At 42.3% G+C, this 18929-nt stretch overlaps 1 protein-coding gene across 1 annotated transcript in view; it reads left to right on the top strand.

The window, feature by feature from the left end:
- Window positions 1–18929, top strand: part of LOC126457235 (uncharacterized) — a 112857-nt gene that overhangs the window by 34835 nt on the left and 59093 nt on the right. The window contains exon 5 of the mRNA XM_050093374.1: window positions 1121–1226. Coding sequence (XP_049949331.1) covers window positions 1121–1226 — 106 coding nt within the window. The remainder of the gene's footprint in view (window positions 1–1120; window positions 1227–18929) is intronic.

Here is an 18929-nt window from a genome sequence, read left to right as displayed (position 1 = left end):
GACTGGGCGCTGCGAGTTGACGGCATTGTTTATCGTAGGGTCGTATTTTTGCCTAGGAGATGAGTCATGAGGGTCCTGTTACTTATACCGTCACAGGTAAATGCTATGAGAGTCTTTTGCACACCAACGTCATTCCAACCCTTTAACAGGGTGTACGTGTGGGTGGGGTCTTCTTCTGCTCCATAGATTCCACAGCCAGTGAAGCGGCTGCTGCAGAAGCATTTCGGAAATACTAGAATTATAAGCTGTCATTTTCCTTCAGACTGACTGTTCAGATCACCTGATCTTAAACCGTGTGACTTCTGCCTGTGGAGCTCTCTGAAACAAGCTGTGTTCAGTGCCCCAGTTACGAACGTAGCAGAACCGAAGGTACACATTGTGCAACGCTTTCTGAACGTCACCCCCGAAACACTACGATCTGTTGTGGAACATGCTGTTTCTCGATTTCAGTTTGTGGCAGAAAACAGTGGACAGCATATTGAACATGTCTTGCGCCAGTCTCACGACAGTTAGATATCAATGCTATTTTTCTTTTTATGCGGTTTTGGTCCCAGAGAAATAAAAAACCAATGTCAGTTCGCTTTTTAGGCGGTGTTGGACCACAGAACAGTTAAAAACCGATTTTTCCCAACTGATGTCGTACGATCTTGCCGTGCCACAATTTTTGACTGCCGAACTTGTGCTGGCACACACGTTGAACAGTATGGATGGTGTAATGTGCAACTCAGCCATAGCCATCGTATTGCGATTCATCTGTCATTTGTAGCCGACCTCATTTACGTTAAGACGCTTACAGCGCCGTCTATTTGTGTTTTTTTTTTTTTTTTTTTTTTTTGTTAAATGCTTTGTTCCATGACGTTCCCCTCCGTCAATAATATGCTGTTCAAATTTGACGTCATTCTGGGCATTTTCAACCTGGAACTTTGATTATAGACACCCTGTGTATTGAGTAAGTGCAATATTTTACGTACACAATAATTTTAAATGTCTATATGGCCATAGAGTAACTGACAGCATTCCCTAGAAAATGTACTGCTTTATATAGACACTATAATTCCTTTATTTTTCCAAAAATTACATTCAGTGCAAGGTTATGCTTATTTTCTGTTACCTCATGCAGCTAACTTCAGATGGAGGTTTCAACTGGACCACCCTAGAAATCATTGCATCAAACTTCAAGATGAAGCACACCGCACTGGACGTATTTGGAAAGTGCAGGCAGGACAGTATGTATTTCAATATACTTTCCCAATAATCGTACTAGATATTTCATAACAAACATCGGATTACATGTACTCTTTCTTAACATTTCCTGGGTTTTATATGTAAATAATACAGAGGAGGAGAGTTAATCTCCACGTCGACTTGTGTATCATTAGAGAAAGGGAATTAACGCAATCATACAAAGATGTGGGAAGGATGATACAAGTATAGCTATCACCCCCGACAGACAATAATTAACAGATGAAATTGTAAACGATGTTTTCCAGAAAATCATTAAGTGGTTCTCTGCAAATGGGCTCTCATTAAACTTTGACAAAACACAGTATATACAGTTCCACACAGTAAATGGAATGACACCATTAATAAATATAGACTTCGATCAGAAATCGGTAGCTAAGGTAGAATATTCAAAATTTCTAGGTGTATGCATTGATGAGGGGTTGAACTGGAAAAAACACACTGAGGATCTGCTGAAACGTTTGAGTTCAGCTACTTATGCTATTAGGGTCATTGCAAATTTTGGCGATATACATCTGAGTAAGTTAGCTTACCACACCTATTTTCATTCTCTGCTTTCGTATGGCATCATATTCTGGGGCAACTCATCATTGAGTAAAAGAGTGTTGATTGCACAAAAGCGTGTAATCAGAATGATTGCTGGAGCTCATCCAAGATCATCCTGCAGACACTTATTTAAAGAGCTAGAAATCTTCACTGTAGCCTCACAATATATATATTCACTTATGAAATTTGTTATTAACAATCCGAATGAATTCAAAAGTAATAGCAGTGTACATGGCTACAACACTAGGAGAAAGGATGATCTTCACTACTCAAGGTTAAATCTAACTTTGGCTCAGAAGGGGGTAAATTATGCTGCCACGAAAGTCTTTGGTCACTTACCTAATAGCATCAAAAGTCTGACAGATAGCCATACAGCATTTAAAAGGAAATTAAAAGAACTTCTTAATGGCAACTCCTTCTACTCATTAGATGAATTTTTGGATATAGTAACTGGATAATTTCCCAACCCCCACAAAAAAATTGAGTGTCATGTAATATTTATATTTTGTCTAATGTAATATCTTGTATAGGCACCTTTTATTAATCTGACACGTTCCTCATCATTACGAAGTGTCGTATACATTATCTATGGAACGAGTACTAATCTAATCTAATCTAGCCGGTTGTGACACTTCTGAAGTAATCATTCCGGTCTTTGCATCATGTGATTTATGAAAGCCACTGAATATACAGATTAAATTAGCCAGACTAGGACTTGAACGAACCAAATTCTATACCTCTTCAATAAAATTGCAGGAATACAGTTGCATCCATTATTTTCCTCCCCTGATATTTCGACCAAGAACCGTGCCCCTGTCTTCTAAAACATCTTCTGAGAGCACAGGTCCGTCCCTGTAATGTTACTGAACAAGCAGCACACCGTCAAAACACTAAGATTCATCCTATGCTTGTATACGAGGCTGTGCTCGTCAACTGTTGATTGTCCAAACATGGGCTTCGATATAGTTTTGACGTTACATACAAATTTCTAAGGCCACGTGAGCTGATCAATAAAGGGTGTCTGGGCTAGAGGTGTACGCAAACAAATGCTCATTACGAGAGAACTCGACATTTTATGTTGTTGGGTAAAATCGATAGAAACACTCTCCAAGATGTGATGCTCACCGTCTCATGAACATTGCTGACAAGGGGTTAGCGTGAGTTGCAGTTGCAGTTTCAACAAAGTTTTGGTTTGCATATAAGAGTTTTATATGTACATTTCAAATATGCACACAGTATTTGGTATTGATAATTACATGCATGCACATATTCAGTCACTGAGTTCAAAAAATGGCTTGTTGGCAGCTCTTGGCAAAAGATAACGAGGATGAACACGATCACAGAGTATCAAGTGGAGAAACAGAGTTGCTTATCATAGTAGGAACACTTCATGAATGCTTGCATGAAGCAATCTTCCGAGTCACACTGTTTGAACATCAAAAACGCATCGGGCAGCGTTTGAAACCTCTCTGGTCTGAAGTCTCATATGTAGTTACAGTCCAGGAGTACCGAACATAGTCTGCAAAGACTGGAGAACAGAACTAGTTGTGTAGAATACACATCAGCAATGAAATTGAATCCCTCGACGATGGTGTGAACTGATAGTCATGAAGGATACTGTGATCGTCAATCTGCTTCAGCACTGCCGTGAACTATTCAAAGAAAAGCACACCAAGTAGCTGAATGTAATGTGTGTACCCAGGGGTCTCGACAGTTTACACCATGTTTTGCGGTCGGATAGCATCGATATGAGTCCTGTCACGGTATGTCCCGAGTGTATCAAACAGAAGAAGAAACTCCTTCGCTGCATGTGGGAAGCAGAAATCTTGAAAGAATTGCATCAGGATTTGTTTCACGAATAGGCCAGACTTTTAGTCAATTTGAATCAGATTTTGTGGTTTCAGCATATGTTGCACTACCTGCACTCCAAACTGACTTCTAGGTTCCTGGTAAATTACCAGTATCTTAGGAAAAACGTATCCACTTGCCGATATAATGGGTTGGATGGTGCAAGAATGAATTTCATCACTCTGCACAGAACTTCTTACCAACTTGTCTCCCTTGAAAAGTAAAGTTCGTGATAAGTGAAGTTCTTTTCATATACCACTTTAATCAGCATTATAAAACTGGATACGTTCCATGGTTATCGTTAAGGACACTATTTCCTTGTGAAACTCATCACATTCATCATTCACGTCACTGTTCATATTCCAAGCTTTAGTGGTTACAGTGGTTATACATTCTGTTATTGCCCATGAGCCAAGACTGCGTCTCCATTTAAACCTTACAACTAGGACTGTTAATATTTTTAAAACTATTGGGAGTCCGATATAGCGATATTTAAAAGAATATCATTTTTGCTCTCGATATTGCTAAAAAAGCTATCGACGGAAAAAATATCGATGTACCAGCCAGTAAAAATTTAGACTGGTCATGGTAAAAATACCGCCGGTTTTAGAGCTGTATATTTAAGTATCGATTTATTATTAGATATTCTGGACATCAACAATCTAGCAGCCTGCTAATCCCCCTTAGATCAAAAATTGAAAGGAAAACGATGCACGTTCACACTTTGCTGGCAATGGTAACTTTGTGTAAGTGGCACAATAAAAGGTGTCTGATGGGTCTATCGTTCGGTTTCGGTGCATATCGGATTTGTCTGGAACACTTCCGGTTCATTTCCTGTTTTTTCATTTCTGTGACGCCAGAGACCTAGCACTGGTAGTGTCGAACATGGTGCTGGTTACGTCAGCATTTCCCCTCACACGTCGCCGTCCATCGCAAACACCTATCTTGTCATTTAGATTTTTGTTCATCATTGACAACAACTGTTTTCGAAGAATGCCGATGTGAAAGACATAGCATGCTAGTTGCGCTAAAACTGTTTTTTTTTTTACGCAGTTGGTGTGCTGTTTCTTCATATCAGAAATCTTGTTATTCCATTCACTCCGCCACCCTCAGGTGCAATCTGACTTCATTGTTCCACCTATACTTGCTTCACACAGTCAAAGACAAAACGTCCACGTGTCGGAAGCTCAAAAAGTAGTAGGACTCCTTCATACAGTGAAAGTAAAATTATATTCCACTGCAATTTCAAAAGAACAATTTCAAATATTTACCGAAAATAACGAAAAAAATATAATATAAAAATACCAGCACTCGATATTGCTATTTCGATATCATATCATCGAGGAAGAAAGTATCACCGTTACGTATCGATATATTTTTGGAAAAAATATCGATACATCTACATTTTATCAGGAACCCTACTTCAGCCCATCCAAGGATAGATCTACTGAATTGAGTTAATCCTATTTCTTGGGCCTTTTCCAAATCCAAAACACAAATATCCCTGTTGTCAACATTAGCTCCTGCCAACCTGACTTTTGGGCTACATAATCGTCAGTCACGTGTAGTTTTGAGTGCAGACCTTTTACCCCCTTTCGCTACCGCGGGACGTAAATGTCATAGATGATTTGTATCTCGCATGATACGATATCGTTTCTTTGCAGTACTGAAGCTTAATCTTTTAGTTTCCCCAGAATCGTGAAATGCTATTATGTCCCTTGCATTTTTCAAAAGATATATCATCCCACTTCTTCCTTTTCAGCAGTCTTGGCAGATAATCAGATGACTGGCATCCATCACTTCGTAATAGCTCTTCATCACTATCAGGTTCTGTATCATCCATAAGTTTTTCGCCGCCAGAAAAATCTTCTTCTGCTTATTCATATTCTTCAATACTGTCTATTGTATTTTCATGATGTACATTGTTACCATTGGTTGCGGCTGTTTCATCTACCGTACTGATTATGTATCCAGCTACATTTCTCTCCTTAACTGTAATTTCTGTCGATTCTTTTGTGTTCGTAATGGCAAACAATCAAGCTCACTGTATTTGCGGGATTCATTATCACACGGAGAATAATGTGATGCGCTATGAAATCAGTAACGCCACAAACGAACAGATTAACTGCAGAGTTTGATATTACACAGATGTAGATCACTATTGCATTGGTTTCCTTTCTCTTATGTGTAATGTCTGTCAAGTTCCTCTAGATGTCGCTTCGGATACTCGTCAGGTGACCTTCGGTACAGTGTGGCGTGTGTCAATCAGAGCATGCATTTGCAAACAGCTGCATTAGCAGGTGGAACACTGTTTACGACGACTACAGTTACTAAAGTCACGATATCATCTCAGTTATGGTGCATTGTGAGCAGAATGTCGCATTTTCGTAGCTTGCCGCACAATTGGCGACAACACTTAATTTACACATTTTTGTAATCAGCACCACAAGCATATTTATGTAAACCACAACTCAACTGCAATTGCGATCGCAGCTTGTGCTAATTCCCTTGTAAGTCATATGGAGCATTCATAAACCTGCACAAATGGTTCTGTGCAGCATGCAGGCATACTCTGACAGTTAACATGTGGACGCCACTACGAAATATGCAGTGTATGCTATGGTAAGTGGAGCTAAAATCTGCAACACACGTTCAGCGGCATGCGAGAAGAGACGATTTATGATTGGGACAGAACTCTTCAAGAAATGGAAAGTTTCGTTTTAAATGTTGAGAAACTTCCTAAAATTCAAGTGAGTGAAGAGACCGTGGAACACATGTGCAAAGCATTCGCTAGATCCAAGTATATCCATCGGACAAGCTAGTAGGAAACTAATCATCCCCCGTTCAACAGTGCATGACATTGAGCACAAATGTTGCTGATTGTGTGCTTACAAACTACAACTTTTGCATCACGTTAAGCCTGAGGATCACTGCAGGCAATATGATTTCAGTGTTGAAATTTTGCTTCTTTTAGACGAAAACAACGACTACCTCAGTGAAGTCAGTGAACTATGCAGTGATGAAACTACCTCCCATGTTTATGGGAATGTCAACTTACATAACTGAGCAAGGTGGCACAGTGGTTAGCACACTGGACTCGCATTCGGGAGGACGACGGTTCAATCCCGCGTCCGGCCATCGTGATTTAGGTTTTCCGTGATTTCCCTAAATCGCTCCAGGCAAGTGCCAGAATGGTTCCTTTTTTGAAGGTACGGCCGACTTCCTTACCTATCCTTCCCTAACCCGATGAGACTGATGACCTCGCTGTTTGGTATCTTCCCCCAAACAATCCAACCCTCAACTGACATAAGTGTCGAATATGGGAAAGTGAGACTCCAAAAGAAGTGTTGAGTATGAAAGGGGTATACCAAAAGTTAATGTATTGGAATTACATGAACATGATGTGATGGTCCGTTTTTAATGGAATCTACAATGATGGGACACACCTATCTCGACAACTCGGTGAACTACGCAGTTCCACAGATGCTTCCTGACGTTTTTTCTAGCAGGATGGTGCCCGACCCCACTGTCATGGAGACGTTACACCACATTTCTCCATGAGACGTTTCCTGAGTAGTGGATCAGAACCAGGGCTCCCGTTGGCTTGGTCTCCTAGTCTGACTCTCCTGGATTTCTGTGCATGGACGTTCATCAAGACAGAACAGAGGTTCATTATTTGGTAGATGTGAGACAACAGATCTATGCCACAGTAGATGCCATAACACCTGTTCTGCTTATGAACATGTAGTGAGAAGTGGAGTACCGTTTTCATATATGTCGACCTACAAATGGTGCCCTCAATGATTACAGAGCACATAACCTGTTGCAAAGCACTGTTGCATAAAATTGTTTGAGCCCCTGTGTACAATGTTGGACAAATGGCTATAAACCTTAGTAGGTACTGAAATACAGAGAACTGCTTTTGTATACCTCTAGCCCGGACACCATGCACAACATCTGCAGCATTCACGAGAAATATAATACTCCTCAGAAATGCTGATACAAAAGCTATCCCTTACTGAGTGTAGCGTGTCTTTTATCATCTTGAGTATCAGGAAAAAGATTAAACGTCTTGTCTGCCCAGAAACCTGCCTATTTTACTATATTGCTGAGCAGGAAGGGAGAAGGAGTATAAACGTATAATTTTGAGATGTATGAACGTCGACAGGTTTTTGTTTCTTTGAAAGTGCCAATCTTACGTCTCTTTCTGATCTGAATACATTCTACAGATCAGATTTCGAATCTTGGAACCCAGCTGTAGCTGATCGGACAAGTATTATCTTTGATGAAACCAACAGCTTTTCCCAGCCTTGAGCTTTTGGGATTTCGTTGAGATCAGACTGCGTGACAACTACTACAGCTGTAACAATGCCTGGAAGTGAGAATTTGAAACTAAAAGGTTACAGACAGGTATGAGTTGTTGTTCAGTTTCCAACAATATCAGTGGTGCAACTGGCATACCTACATCACAGTAACCAACATAAACTCTGCTGGCATAGAAGAACTCACTGTACTTTGCATGACAGAAAAACGCTTTAATTTGTCCAACTATTACATGTAAAATACCACCGTAGCGTTAGTCTTTGTGTGGTATACATTTTTTAGCTGGATTTTACGAAAAAGTATTTAATTCTTGAGATGATTTCTTTAAGATGCATTAATTGTTTAATTTTTTTTCCTTTTTTTCTACTGGTTTTAGAGCTTCTTACTCTTTTCATTTATTTTATTATTCAGTGTCTGTTGACAATAATCAGCTCATGCTGATGATGACATAGGAAGCTGTGTAAAGCATGAACCACCATTTAATCCTAGTGCAGAAAGAAAAGCCAGAGTTTCACCAATAATATTAACGCAAAAATCAATAGTATTACATTATCTGAATAGTGGTTATCGGAGAACATTATACGATTTTGAATCTCGGAATCCAGCTATAGCTGACCGGACAAGAATTATCTTTGATGAAACCAACAGCGTTTCCGAAGCACCGAGCTGCTGGGATTTCATTGAGATCAGAAAAAGTGTAAACAACAAAGACTACAATCGTCAAAGCAATTATGATGGAACTTGTAACCATATGTGGTTATCACAGAATATTAGTTGAGAGATAACACACTTAATATTTAATACACATTTATTGGTCACTCATACATTATATATATATATATATGGCTGTTACATATCTGCATGCTGAAAGTTCACACAAGAACATACTAGTCCAAAGAAGGAAGGTGCCAAAGATAGGGCGCTCTGCACCAGAGATGCCACGACCCCTCCCCCCTCCCATCCCTCTGGTAGTGCGCAGCGGAGCATGGGGTAGAGAAGTCTCATGAGATGAAGTCGTAATCTTGGTGCCAATGCGACGGTTGTAGGTGCAGGCCGGCACGGGAAATGGGAGCGGCAGTGTCAGCGGTGCTGCAGGCTGGTGGTTCCAACAGCTGCACGTGAGAGGTGAGGGTGGGCAGAGATGACTCAGCCAAAGGCAGGATCGCTGCGTCGGGAGGAAGGTCGTCATTGAGGGTCCATGCCAGTTAAGTCTATTAACTGAGACTGTCTTTGGCCGGCCGTGGAGGTGATGACGAGCGTGTTGGTACTGTGATGTAGCACACAGTGAGGGCCTGATTAGGGCAGCTGAAGGACTGCCTGCACAGTGTCTTCCTGCAGCATAACAAAGTGGCATGTAGCTAGGTCCTTGTGGACGAACACGGGAGGGTGGTGCGGGGACGGGACATGGGGGTGCGGAGGTGTGCAACGTGCATGCAGACACGCTCAGAGTGGGGAGATCCTCTGATGTGGCAGAAGGTGAATTCTTGATTAACTTGGTGGGGAGAAGGTTGAGGCTCGCCGTACAGAACTTCGGCGAGTGAGGCATTAAGAACTTCTTTATGAGCCAAGCGAATACCCAGCAGGACCCATGGGAGGGCCTCTGACCAGAGGCCTCCGTGGCACATTAGGGCAGCCTTGAGTGTGTGGTGCCACTGCTCGACAAGGCCATTCGACTGGGGGTGATATGCTGTGGTATGGAACTTGGCGATGCCGCAGAGTTCAGAGTCATGCGAAGAGTGTGGACTCAAATTGACGTCCCTGGTCGGTGATGAGAGATAGGAGACAGCCACAGTAAGCAACCCACACCGAGATGAAGGAATGGCGATGGTCTCAGCCGTGATGTCAGTAGGTGGGACTGCCTTGACCCAATGGGTCACACAGTTGATGATTGATAAGATATATCTGTAGCCATCAGACAGGATAAGGGGACCAATGACGTCAACATGGATGTCCCAGAAACGCCCCTTCGGAATGTCAAACTTGCCCAGAGGAGGTTGAATGTGCCTGCCGACCTTTCTGCACTGGCACGGAATGCACACAAGGCTCCAAGTGCGCCCGTCATGCTTCACGTCAGGCCAGATGAAGCGCTCCATAACCAGCCGCGTCGTGACACACATCCCAGAGTGAGCTAAGCCATGCAAGGTGGTAAAGACCCTATGGCGAAGAGCGGCAGGGACCAGGGTGCGAGGAGTGCCCATACAGAGAAAAGGTAGAACCATGAAGCAACTGCGTGAAATCTTGGATATGTGGAATGGGGCAGTTATCGATAATGGTACAGGCATTAAGGGACCTGTAGTCCCCACACATGTGTAAGGTGCTGTCCTTTTCGGAAACAAAGTGAATAGGTGAAGACTAGTTGCTATCAGAGGGGTAGAGGACACCCAAAGCCAACAGCTGCTGAACAATCTCTTTGGTGCACAGAAGTTTAGAATCGTTAAGGCACCTAGCCTTATAACGAATAGGTGGGCCATCAGTGGTGCGAATCTTATTGCAAGTGCCATTACTGATGGCCAATAATCGTGTAGGGAAGACGGCATTCAGGGGTCAAAAAGGTATTCACAGGCAATGTCAGTTCACCGACCTTGATAAACTGGAACAATGTAGGCAGGGCATTGGCTGCAGGCGGAGATGGAAGGTGTGATGCAGGAGTGAAGCAGCCCAAAGAATCAGAAGAGGCACCTGCAGGTGGGTCTTGGAAATTTGTCTGCGGTGATGCAAAAAAAGAAAACAGCAGGTGGTGGAGTGCTAGACACCGAAGCAGGTCGGCAAGAAGATTCTGTAGGGGTGTGTGCTGGGCCACCTCACTGTGGAGTGGCAGATAGGTGAAGTACAGTACGCTGTGCATGTGACAATTCAGCAGAGGCAAGGCGATTCGGGCGCGTAAGTCATTGTTCGGGGTGTGGAGATTGTCGATCTGGAGGTGCACGTATGACAGATCAGAGAGCTTTGTGGTTATGTGCTCGACCAGTGAAGCACACGTGGAAAGTATATCCAAGGTGGTGGAGAGCTAAGTGGTGTTGAATTTGGATGTGCATGGAACTGTAGAACCAGATGTGTGGCAGAGTGCAGCAGCATGCAGGTCTATCAAAAGTTCATAATGGTGTATAAAATCCAACCTGATCACTGGTTCATCCACGTTGGCAGTGTGGAAGGTCCAAGAGAAGATGTGAACCAGTGAGAAGTCAAGCAACATCTTGATGGAGCTGTGGACTACAATGAGAGAACAGTTGCCAGTGATCAAGTTGAGGGTAGAGGGGGATAGTGCGTCAACAGCATGCTTGGCTGGAATGATGCTGACGTGGGTGCCAGTGTCGATGAGAAAGTAGATGCTGATCAAGATATCTGTGGCACAGAGGCATAGCGTCACTGAAGCAGGCGGTGCAGGGTCGGAAGATATGCGCTGTGTAGGTACATGGAGAGACATGGCGCCTAAACGTGCCTGGCAGTGTCATTTGGGTAGGTGCAGAGCATGCGGCAGTTGTGGACAGCATCTCTGTAAGTAGTATGGAACCAGCACAGCAGGTAGACCAGTTACGGGCCAGCACAGTGCGGGCGGGAGTTGCGGCTGACTGCGACGGGGCCAGTAGCTGATCATGCTGCTGCTCGGGCGAGGTTGGCAGTTGTCAGGAGCCTGTAGGCTGCTAGGTGGCAGCTCCTGACAGGTAACAGAGGCGCCAAGGTGAGTGCGCCGGCCTCTGCTGACAGGGCACAGAACCACAGGCGCAGGTGTGCCAACTGAGTAGGATGGTGGGGATGTCATTCCTGACAGTAGGTGCTGATGCTGAATGATGGCGTAAGCCTGATCTGCCATGTGTAATTGAACCTCGAGAGGGTCAGCGACGTGAGACAGTAGATGACGCTGCAGATCAGAAGGCATTTTGACCATCCACAGCATCCAAAGGGCTGCATCAGGCAATGCTTGGTCATCAATTAGAGCACACAGACACCAACAAAGTTGCAGAGGGTGCAGTCATCAAGATGCTCCTAGTTAATAATGTGATGGATTGCTCCCACCGGAGGGTGGAAAAGGTGCTTGATAAGCAGTGATTTGGCCATTGATTGTTTATGCGAGGTGAGCGGTGAGAGGAGCAAGTCGCTTATGAGGTCCGTATGTGCATGGAGATGGCTCACCAGGCAGACAAAATGGGTGCCGTCATCAGAAATGCCGTAGATGTCCAGGATGTGGTCCACTAAGGCGAACCAAGTTTTTGGGTTGTCTTTTTGCAATGCAGGTAGCTTAGGGAACCTGCCTGGTAACATGTTGAGGCAGTACCGGCAGATTAGTGTGGGCAGAACAGGACGCCTCTAATGCTGGAAGTATGGTAGCAGTGAATGGTGCATTGCCCGAGGTCTGGGTGGGGCAGTGGCTGCATGCAGCACTCAATACGGAGGGGGCGGGCATATAAGCCATCAAGGTGTGTCCAATCGATAAGCCTGACGAAGAATGCATCGTGGGTGTAACAGCCAGTGCGTAGCAACAGCAGGTGGGGTGTGGTCGTTGTGGAGCCGTGGGGCAGGGGTTGAATGGCTGGCACTGTTACAAAAGTGAGTGGAAGGCAGTCGTGGTGCAACCACGGTGCTACAGTCGCGGAAACTGATGCGGTCTCGAGGCGACCAGCGTTGCCAAAACGGCGTGTTGGGGGAGGGAGAGAATAAACCACAATGTCGTTAGCTGGAAGGTCTTCCATGTCATGGTTAGGTGGCGGGCACTGTCCATGTTGTGGCTGTTGTTGTGCTGCCACGCTAGGCAGCGGCCATGTTGAAACGGGTAAGACTAGGTAGCCCCCGGCATGGCCGTGTGTAAGTAGCTGTTCATTTTTAACCAAGTTCGAAGGAGATACACTTGTCCACTCGTGGAATCGAGCAGCAGAGTTGATGAGGCCTGTTACACTTGCACTAAAAATCACAGGTAGATCCATTGTGGTTTAAACAATGCAGTCTGGCATACGATGTGAGTGAATGACGAAAACAACCACAAATAACACTGGATGAGACGTCGATGGTGTCGGCTCACCACTGTGGTCATCACGGAAGATTAGTAGAGAGATAACACACTTAATATTGAATGCACATTTATTTGTCACTCGTACATATAACAAAGAATGGCTGTTACACATCTGTGTGCTGAAAGTTCACACTAGAACATACTAGTCCAAAGAAGGAAGTTGCCAGAGATGGGGCACTCTGCACCAGAGACGCCACACAGATATCAAAAAGAAACTGTGTTGCTACTTAATTTGAATCACAAATTACGTAGTAAGCCTGCATCATCCAGTATTAAAATTTATGACGTCCTGTGGTTTTTCTTTAAAAACATATATGATGCCAGTTTTCCCTCAGATTTGTTTAATCAACCTAATTCAGTGTAAAACAAGACCGATATGGTTTCTCATCAATCTGCACTCAGACAGGAAAAAAAATGAAAAGAGAGATACTAACATCTCATTTCGGAGGATTACTTTATCTCTGATATTTATTTGTTCAGGACCAGCAGCCAGAGAATGAACAGTCTGCAGAAAGATCAGAAGTCGTACACTCACTATCAGCAGTATGTCAAACTCAGAGATTATAAAAGCACAATTTTTCAGTACCTGATACTCTTTGGACTGAGTGAAGAATTCTTACTGGCTTGCCTTTAAGTATCGTCTATACTGCAACACTCGTTTTGTGGTATTGAACGTTGTCAAAATGCATCAACAATGTGTGAACTGTACTCAGCAGTTGGAGTTGGGTAATCAATTTACTCACAAGATAGCATGCAGTGCGCAAGTTTTTCAGTAAGTTCAATGCTGAGTGTTGAGTTGTTCGAACCTGTGATCTGTGGTTGCAAGGTATTTACGTGCAGTGAATGAGAGTGGTAATTTTTCTTCCAGAGACAATGTATATCAATTTGCTGACCATGAATGATCTTTTGGAGACCAGAAAGATCATTACTACTGCCCTTCACAAAGGCTATTCAAATCCCGTAAAGCATCCTTTCAGAGCGGATGAATGCTATAATTCGAACTGCAGAATATGCTATTATTATAGGATGTGGACATAGCAGAAGAAATCCATCAAGATAGTACAACATACAGGCGGGCCATTTTAATATTCAGCATACTAACAGCATCCTGCACAAAACGATTAGTACCCCAGCTAGCAAACTAACATAGAGTCAGCAAAAACAGATCACTGGTAATTGCAGTGGACTTCACAGGCCTAACTTAGCCAATCATATAATGTGATTTTGTATATGGCTCTGTGCCAACTTCTCAGAGTTGTTGCAACTCCGAAGATTACTATTACTTTCACCTGTGTCAGTTTGCACACAGTGAAGGAATTCCAGTCTGTCAGCTTGTTTGATCACACAGTGTTGCCATTGTTATGGTAATAAATAACCATGTGCTATGGTTTTCAACTTTTAAGGGAAAAGAAAAACTATAAATCTATCTCCAAATATCTGTGTTCAGTCGATCATTATTTAACCTTATCATTTCAATCTTCTCACAAATTTCACATAACATTAGACAAAATAATTTGCTTTCAATATCTGAAACGATGTTTATATTTTGTTTTGCCTAGCAACAAAACTGATTTGCACATGGAAAACATACTATACTGCAAGGACTTCCATGACAAGAGATATATTTATAAATTGCAAATAAAAAAAATGAAAACGAATAAATTGTGAGAATTCCCCATACACTGTTTTGCTATGCCTGTTGGTTGTTCTCTCAGATTATGGTCAGCTCACATGGCCACGTTGGTCAGTGTGTACTAGAAAGTGGAAAAAGCCCAGGGCAGCTGCCCAACTGGCCAGCCTCTAGCTATGACACTAATTGTAGGAAGCAGCAATGTCAAACATGTAAGAGGTTTGGGCACTCAGAACAAAACTCTACATGGAAAGGTTTGCAGAAAAAGTGAATACGGTCACAGGATGGACCTCTTAGCCTTCTGTTAAATGAGTTAGGGGTCAGTGTGGCAGTAAGGGTAAGCACAGGGCATCTGTGTGTGGAAACAATGGCAGACTGTTTTCTGACTGGCTATGTGAGAGGAAAATTGTGCCAATTTTTATTAGCTGTGGGGTCACAGGTATCTGTGGCTAGAAGGAATATGCTTGGTGAAGTATAATTGATTCCACCATGTTAGAGGTTAAACAGGATAGGTGGGGGTAATATTCATTCACCAGTTTGACAATGCCGAAATTATGAGTGGGATGAAATAAGTACATCATTGGAACTGAACAGGACAACATTCCATCTGTGTTTTACTACTGGAAGAACCAAGCTGTTGCTTCCCCATACTAAGACTTGTGGAAAGCTGATTAAACTGTGTACAAGGTCTCTCAGAGTCGGCTTCCACAACACAATACAAAGAGATACAGAGTAATTACTCTGGGTGGACACAGGAGCTGATCTGCTGGTTAATTCTTTGTGTGTGGTTCGGCCTTTTCCAGAGAGTAAAAAGTTAGATAAAACACACTGTTTTATATTCTGTAGCTTATCCTATGTCCAATAACAGAGGCCAGGTTGTGCCTGACTGTAGAAAGCTATCACTCTGATAGGCAGTTTAGAAGGGAAGTGAGTGGAGATTTCATATCAGGCTATAATATAACACTGGAACTGTCAGTGTATCCACACTGAGGAGAAAAATATCACTTTGAGAGGAACAGGATAAGGAGGACATGGAAAGACTTTTGGAAGAATATGCTGAGTTATTTCATCCTCTTGGACCATTGCAAACCATGCCTCCAACTTGCATAATGTTGCCACTGGGAGTGACCCATCTGTCTATAAAAAACTGTACCATGTTTTGTGGGCCTGTGAAGTGATTACCATCAGTTAGAAGTAGCACCAAAAACCACATTCATAGTTCCATCTGATCACTGTCAGTATACCATTTAGATTGAAAAACATACCACAAACTTTCCAATACTTATTATATGGCATATTATGAGGATTAAAATTTAAAAAATGGGTGGTCTATTTAGATGAGATTAATGTGTTCACCAAGGATACCCAGGAAACATGTTTCGACAAGTGTTTAAATTGAACAGGACTATCATTCAGCTTGGAAAAATGCCATTTTGTGTCAAAAGAAGTCCATTACTTGCGCCATTTTCAGCCACTATGCCAGTCTATGATTGGATGAGGCTATGAGAAACTTCTTGACATCCACTACAGGAAAAGAATTGCAATCATATTTAGGCTTAGCTAATTTCTACAGGGAATTTATTTTGAAATTCAGAAAGATCACAAAACCCCTCACACAATTATTAAAGAAAGGAGTGAAATTTCATAGATTTATTGACCGCTAGTCTAGTTCTCACTTTTCCAGTCCACCAAAAGAAATTTATACTATCATGTGATGCCAGTAATATCGCCTTGATTGTGTCCTAAGTCAGGAAGTAGATACAAATGTATGTATAATAGCATCTGAGTCAAGGCAACTCAATAAGGTAGGAAAATAATTATTTAGCTATTGAAAAGGAAGTGCTAGCACTAATACAGGGCTATCACAAATGATTGAAGCGATTTCATAAATTCACTATAGCTCCATTCATTGACATATGGTCATGACACATTACAGATACATAGAAAAACTCATAAAGTTTTGTTCAGCTGAAGCCGCACTTCAGGTTTCTGCTGCCAGAGCGCTCGAGAGTGCAGTGAGACAAAATGGCGACAGGACCCGAGAAAGCGTATGTCGTGCTTGAAATGCACTCACATCAGTCAGTCATAACAGTGCAACGACACTTCAGGAAGAAGTTCAACAAAGATCCACCAACTGCTAACTCCATTCGGCGATGGTATGCACAGTTTAAAGCTTCTGGATGCCTCTGTAAGGGGAAATCAAGGGGTCGGCCTGCAGTGAGCGAAGAAACGGTTGAACGCGTGCGGGCAAGTTTCACGCGTAGCCCGCGGAAGTTGACGAATAAAGCAAGCAGGGAGCTAAACGAACCACAGCTGACGGTTTGGAAGATCTTACGGAAAAGGCTAAAGCAGAAGCCTTACCGTTTACAATTGCTACAAGCCCTGACACCTGATGACAAAGTCAAACACTTTGAATTTTCGGTGCAGTTGCAACAGCTCTTGGAAGAGGATGCATTCAGTGCGAAACTTGTTTTCACTGATGAAGCAACATTTTTTCTTAATGGTGAAGTGAACAGACACAATGTGCGAATCTGGGCGATAGAGAATCCTCATGCATTTGTGCAGCAAATTTGCAATTCACCAAAAGTTAACGTGTTTTATGCAATCTCATGGTTTAAAGTTTACGGACCTTTTTTCTTCTGCGAAAAAAATGTTACTGGACACGTGTATCTGGACATGCTGGAAAATTGGCTCATGCCACAACTGGAGACCGACAGCGCCGACTTCATCTTTCAACAGGATGGTGGTCCACCGCACTTCCATCATGATGTTTGGCATTTCTTAAACAGGAGATTGGAAAACTGATGGATCAGTCATGGTGGAGATCATGATCAGCAATTCATGTCATGGCCTCCACGCTGTCCCGACTTAACCCCATGCGATTTCTTTCTGTGGGGTTACGTGAAAGATTCAGTGTTTAAACCTCCTCTACCAAGAAATGTGCCAGAACTGCGAGCTCGCATCAATGATGCTTTCGAACTCATTGATGGGGACATGCTGCGCCGAGTGTGGGAGGAACTTGATTATCGGCTTGATGTCTGCTGAATCACTAAAGGGGCACATATCGAACATTTGTGAATGCCTAAAAAAACTTCTTGAGTTTTTGTATGTGTGTGCAAAGCATTGTGAAAATATCTCAAATAATAAAGTTATTGTAGAGCTGTGAAATCGCTTCAATCATTTGTAATAACCCTGTATATGGGTTCACTTATTTCCACTGTTATTTCAAAGTAACAACTGATCATGCAGCATTGAAACAGCTAATGGGACTTAAATATCTAACAAACCATTTAACTAGATTGGCATTAAGACTAAGTGAATTTGATTTTGATGTTGTATATCAACTAGGTGAGTCACAAGCGAAAGTCCATTATAAAGTCTCTCTGATGAGCACTTATATTGATTGAGTGTCTCTCTATATGTTTCCCACATCACCTTGTGTTTGTCTTTATTTGTATGAGTGACTGTGTGTGCTCTGTTGTGTTGAATACCTACACCGTTGGTTTGATACAGGGTGATGTGTGAAACTGCTTTCACACTACACGCTTCCGTTGTTGTAGTGACCTGCTCCAGCTGCTGCAGACGCTGTACTGAAGCTGAAAGTGTTAATCAAAGTTGTGGAGAAATATTTGTCTGAGCTCTGTTGCATAGCAATCAGATTTGCTTTCAGTTCTTAGAAATATCCAACATTGGTGGATTAAAATGATCTGTGAAGTTACTCCTTTTCCAAAGAAAGCATCAAACTGTTTAATTAGAACTGAATGCTCCCATCAGAAATGTTCTCGATTTGGTATTCATTAATAGATCACCATTGAAGTATACATCAATTGTGGAATAAACATGTACCTTTATGAAGTGAACAATCTTTTATTGACTTTTGTATCTATGAAATTCTTCCCGTTACATGAATTATCTGTTCACTGGCCTATATACACATATATAATACAGTTTCCTTCAAAATCTCGCAACGACACTGATTTCTGCTTCACAAGAATGAAAAACTCCTAATGAATTACTTCTTAACAAAATCAAAGACTTCCTACACTAAGAATAATTATCTGAGTGCTAACCACCACAGAGTAATAAAGAATATCTTTATCTCTCTCTCTAGCATTGTCACATCAAGTTACGCTGCTTTCTCTTGTATTGCATGATACATCATATATGCCCCTCTTGTGGATGAATGTTTTTGGGCAAAAACAAACACGAGCGTTCACACAACACTATGTCGATGATTTTTCATGATGCTGTATATTATTAATGTCCACTACATAGAAATATCTGTAGTAACATTTTCTTATTAGTCCATACACTATCAATGAAAATTGAACCTAA

This window comes from Schistocerca serialis, chromosome 1 (genome assembly GCF_023864345.2).
Source record: "Schistocerca serialis cubense isolate TAMUIC-IGC-003099 chromosome 1, iqSchSeri2.2, whole genome shotgun sequence".
Taxonomy (NCBI): domain Eukaryota; kingdom Metazoa; phylum Arthropoda; class Insecta; order Orthoptera; family Acrididae; genus Schistocerca; species Schistocerca serialis.
The sequence above is the reverse complement of the archived record's forward strand: the minus strand, read 5'-3'. Positions and strand labels throughout refer to the sequence as shown.